The sequence below is a fragment of the Salvelinus alpinus genome, chromosome 2 (assembly GCF_045679555.1).
Source record: "Salvelinus alpinus chromosome 2, SLU_Salpinus.1, whole genome shotgun sequence".
Taxonomy (NCBI): domain Eukaryota; kingdom Metazoa; phylum Chordata; class Actinopteri; order Salmoniformes; family Salmonidae; genus Salvelinus; species Salvelinus alpinus.
The window spans coordinates 104,986,537-104,991,536 of record NC_092087.1 but is presented as its reverse complement, the minus strand read 5'-3'; the positions used below and the strand labels follow the sequence as shown (position 1 = coordinate 104,991,536).

General features: G+C 46.3%; 1 protein-coding gene across 1 annotated transcript in view; it reads right to left on the bottom strand.

The window, feature by feature from the left end:
• The window catches only part of LOC139547594 (protein sidekick-1-like), a 458,168-nt gene that overhangs the window by 131,556 nt on the left and 321,612 nt on the right, over positions 1 to 5,000 (bottom strand). Inside the window, exon 11 of the mRNA XM_071356530.1 lies at positions 1,401 to 1,568. Within this exon, the coding sequence (XP_071212631.1) occupies positions 1,401 to 1,568 (168 nt within the window). The remainder of the gene's footprint in view (positions 1 to 1,400; positions 1,569 to 5,000) is intronic.

The window sequence follows — 5,000 nt, the reverse complement described above, 5'->3', positions numbered from 1 at the left end:
ACCCCAGACAGTGAGAGTAGCAGTAGAGTTGATGTGTGTGTGTGTCTCTGTGTGTTACTGACCCCAGACAGTGAGAGTAGCAGTAGTATTGATGTGTGTGTGTCTCTGTGTGTTACTGACCCCAGACAGTGAGAGTAGCAGCAGCGTTGATGTGTGTGTGTCTCTGTGTGTTACTGACCCCAGACAGTGAGAGTAGCAGTAGAGTTGATGTGTGTGTGTGTCTCTGTGTGTTACTGACCCCAGACAGTGAGAGTAGCAGTAGAGTTGATGTGTGTGTGTGTCTCTGTGTGTTACTGACCCCAGACAGTGAGAGTAGCAGTAGTATTGATGTGTGTGTGTCTCTGTGTGTTACTGACCCCAGACAGTGAGAGTAGTAGTAGTATTGATGTGTGTGTGTCTCTGTGTGTTACTGACCCCAGACAGTGAGAGTAGCAGTAGTATTGATGTGTGTGTGTCTCTGTGTGTTACTGACCCCAGACAGTGAGAGTAGCAGTAGAGTTGATGTGTGTGTGTCTCTGTGTGTTACTGACCCCAGACAGTGAGAGTAGCAGTAGAGTTGATGTGTGTGTGTCTCTGTGTGTTACTGACCCCAGACAGTGAGAGTAGCAGTAGTATTGATGTGTGTGTGTCTCTGTGTGTTACTGACCCCAGACAGTGAGAGTAGCAGTAGTATTGATGTGTGTGTGTCTCTGTGTGTTACTGACCCCAGACAGTGAGAGTAGCAGTAGTGTTGATGTGTGTGTCTCTGTGTGTTACTGACCCCAGACAGTGAGAGTAGCAGTAGCGTTGATGTGTGTGTGTCTCTGTGTGTTACTGACCCCAGACAGTGAGAGTAGCAGTAGAGTTGATGTGTGTGTGTGTCTCTGTGTGTTACTGACCCCAGACAGTGAGAGTAGCAGTAGAGTTGATGTGTGTGTGTGTCTGTGTGTTACTGACCCCAGACAGTGAGAGTAGCAGTAGAGTTGATGTGTGTGTGTGTCTCTGTGTGTTACTGACCCCAGACAGTGAGAGTAGCAGTAGTATTGATGTGTGTGTGTCTCTGTGTGTTACTGACCCCAGACAGTGAGAGTAGCAGTAGTATTGATGTGTGTGTGTCTCTGTGTGTTACTGACCCCAGACAGTGAGAGTAGCAGTAGTATTGATGTGTGTGTGTCTCTGTGTGTTACTGACCCCAGACAGTGAGAGTAGCAGTAGAGTTGATGTGTGTGTGTCTCTGTGTGTTACTGACCCCAGACAGTGAGAGTAGCAGTAGTATTGATGTGTGTGTGTCTCTGTGTGTTACTGACCCCAGACAGTGAGAGTAGCAGTAGTATTGATGTGTGTGTGTCTCTGTGTGTTACTGACCCCAGACAGTGAGAGTAGCAGTAGTGTTGATGTGTGTGTCTCTGTGTGTTACTGACCCCAGACAGTGAGAGTAGCAGTAGTGTTGATGGATCCGTCTGCGCTCGTGGCAGTACAGGTGTAGTCGCCAGAATCTTCCATCCTGATTGGCTCAACCAGCAGACCACCTGACTCCAGCAGGGAGAACCTGGGAATCTGGACCGTCCCACTGGCCAGGAGCAGGGAACCTTCACACACACACACACACACACACACACACACACACACACACACACACACACACACACAGACAGTTACGAAAACAATTAGCTAGCCTGCTAAGTCTAGGGGTCCAAGTCTAGGGGTCCAAGTCTAGGGGTCTAAGTCTAGGGGTCCAAGTCTAGGGGTCTAAGTCTAGGGGTCTAAGTCTAGGGGACTAAGTCTAGGGGTCTAAGTCTAGGGGTCTAAGTCTAGGGGTCTAAGTCTAGGGGTCTAAGTCTAGGGGTCCAAGTCTAGGGGTCTAAGTCTAGGGGTCCAAGTCTAGGGGTCTAAGTCTAGGGGTCTAAGTCTAGGGGTCTAAGTCTAGGGGTCTAAGTCTAGGGCGTTAAGTCTAGGGGTCTAAGTCTAGGGGTTTAAGTCTAGGGGTCTAAGTCTAGGGGTCTAAGTCTAGGGGTCCAAGTCTAGGGGTCTAAGTCTAGGGGTCTAAGTCTAGGGGTCTAAGTCTAGGGGTCTAAGTCTAGGGGTCTAAGTCTAGGGGTCTAAGTCTAGGGGTCTAAGTCTAGGGGTCTAAGTCTAGGGGTCTAAGTCTAGGGGTCTAAGTCTAGGGGTCCAAGTCTAGGGGTCTTAGTCTAGGGGTCTAAGTCTAGGGGTCTAAGTCTAGGGGTCCAAGTCTAGGGGTCTAAGTCTAGGGGTCTAAGTCTAGGGGTTTAAGTCTAGGGGTCTAAGTCTAGGGGTCTAAGTCTAGGGGTCTAAGTCTAGGGGTCTAAGTCTAGGGGTCTAAGTCTAGGGGTCTAAGTCTAGGGGTCTAAGTCTAGGGGTTTTAGTCTAGGGGTCTAAGTCTAGGGGTCTAAGTCTAGGGGTCTAAGTCTAGGGGTCTAAGTCTAGGGGTCTAAGTCTAGGGGTCTAAGTCTAGGGGTTTTAGTCTAGGGGTCTAAGTCTAGGGGTTTTAGTCTAGGGGTCTAAGTCTAGGGGTCTAAGTCTAGGGGTCTAAGTCTAGGGGTCCAAGTCTAGGGGTCTAAGTCTAGGGGTTTAAGTCTAGGGGTCCAAGTCTAGGGGTCTAAGTCTAGGGGTCTAAGTCTAGGGGTCTAAGTCTAGGGGTCTAAGTCTAGGGGTCCAAGTCTAGGGGTCTAAGTCTAGGGGTCTAAGTCTAGGGGTCTAAGTCTAGGGGTCTAAGTCTAGGGGTCTAAGTCTAGGGGTCTAAGTCTAGGGGACTAAGTCTAGGGGTCTAAGTCTAGGGGTCCAAGTCTAGGGGTCTAAGTCTAGGGGTCCAAGTCTAGGGGTCTAAGTCTAGGGGTCTAAGTCTAGGGGTCTAAGTCTAGGGGTCTAAGTCTAGGGGTCTAAGTCTAGGGGTCTAAGTCTAGGGGTCCAAGTCTAGGGGTCTAAGTCTAGGGGTCTAAGTCTAGGGGTCTAAGTCTAGGGGTCTAAGTCTAGGGCGTTAAGACCTGGGGGCAGGTTCTACCTGTTTTACCATGGATAATATTTCATTGTGAATTTTAGGACCCCGTAGATATATAAAAAAAAAAAATACAAATTATTTTTCTCACCCATCTTCCCACGTCTACTCATAATTGATTAAAACTTCTCTAAGGTAGGGGGCACTATTTTCACCCCCCGGATGAAAAGCATGCCAAAAATAAACTGCCTGCTACTCAGGCCCAGAAGCTAGGATATGCATATAATTGGTAGATGTGGATAGAAAACACTCTAAAGTTTCTAAAACTGTTAAAATAATGTATGTGAGTATAACAGAACTGATATGGGAGGCGAAAACATGAGAAAATCCATCCAGGGAGTAGTATTTTTTATTTTTTTTGTAGTTTTCTATTCAATGCCATTACAGTACCCATTGACTTAGGACTGAAATTGCAGTTCCTATGCCTTCCACTAGATGTCAACAGTCTTTTGAAATTGTTTCAGGCTTGTATTCTGAAAAATGAGGAAGTAGGACCAGTCTGAATGAGTGGACCCTAAAGTGTCACAGAGCTTTTTCATGCGCAATCCCGAGAGCGCGCATTTCTTGTTTACCTTTTATATTGACGACGTTATTGTCCGGTTGAAATATTATCGATTATTTAGGCAAAAAATTACCTGAGGTTTGAAATATAAACATCGTTTGACATGTTTCTATGAACTTTACGGATACAATTTGGATTTTTTGTCTGCCTGTTGTGACTGTGTTTGAGCCTGTGGATTACTGAAGAAAACGCGCGAACAAAAACGGAGGTTTTTGGATATAAAGAGACTTTATCGAACAAAACAAATATTTATTGAGTAAATGAATGTCTGCTGAGTGCAATCATATGAAGATCATCAAAGGTAAGTGATTCATTTTATCTCTATTTCTGACTTGTGTAACTCTTCTACTTGGCTGGTTACTGTTTGTAATGATTTGTCCGCTGGGCGATGTTCTCAAATAATCGCATGGTATGCTTTCGCCATAAAACCTTTTTGAAATCTGACACCGTGGTTGGATTCACAAGAAGTTCATCTTTAAACCTATGTATAACACTTGTATGTTTTCAGAATTTTTATAATCATTATTTCTGTTTTTGAAATTGGCGCTCTGCAATTTCACTGGATGTTGGTCAGGTGGGACACTAGCATCCCACGTACCCTAGAGAGGTTAAGAGATCACATGATGCACACCAATGACATCATTGGAAACACGTATCTTCCTCTATCTTTGAGGGGAAAGGGGGAGACCTAGTCAGTCACAACTGAATGCATTCAACTGAAATGTGTCTTCCACATTAAAGCTCTCTGAATCAGAGAGATGCGTGGGGCTGCCTTATTCCACGTCCACATCATCTGTACCCAGGTAGATGTTATTGTAGGGGGTTAACTGCCTTGCTCAGGGACATAATGTACCCAGGGAGATGTTATTGTAGGGGGTTAACTGCCTTGCTCAGGGACAGAATGTACCCAGGGAGATGTTATTGTAGGGGGTTAACTGCCTTGCTCAGGGACAGAATGTACCCAGGGAGATGTTATTGTAGGGGGTTAACTGCCTTGCTCAGGGACAGAATGTACCCAGGGAGATGTTATTGTAGGGGGTTAACTGCCTTGCTCAGGGACAGAATGTACCCAGGGAGATGTTGTTGTAGGGGGTTAACTGCCTTGCTCAGGGACAGAATGTACCCAGGGAGATGTTATTGTAGGGGGTTAACTGCCTTGCTCAGGGACAGAATGTACCCAGGGAGATGTTATTGTAGGGGGTTAACTGCCTTGCTCAGGGACAGAATGTACCCAGGGAGATGTTATTGTAGGGGGTTAACTGCCTTGTTCAGGGACAGAATGTACCCAGGGAGATGTTATTGTAGGGGGTTAACTGCCTTGCTCAGGGACAGAATGTACCCAGGGAGATGTTATTGTAGGGGGTTAACTGCCTTGCTCAGGGACAGAATGTACCCAGGGAGATGGTGTTGTAGGGGGTTAACTGCCTTGCTCAGGGACAGAATGTA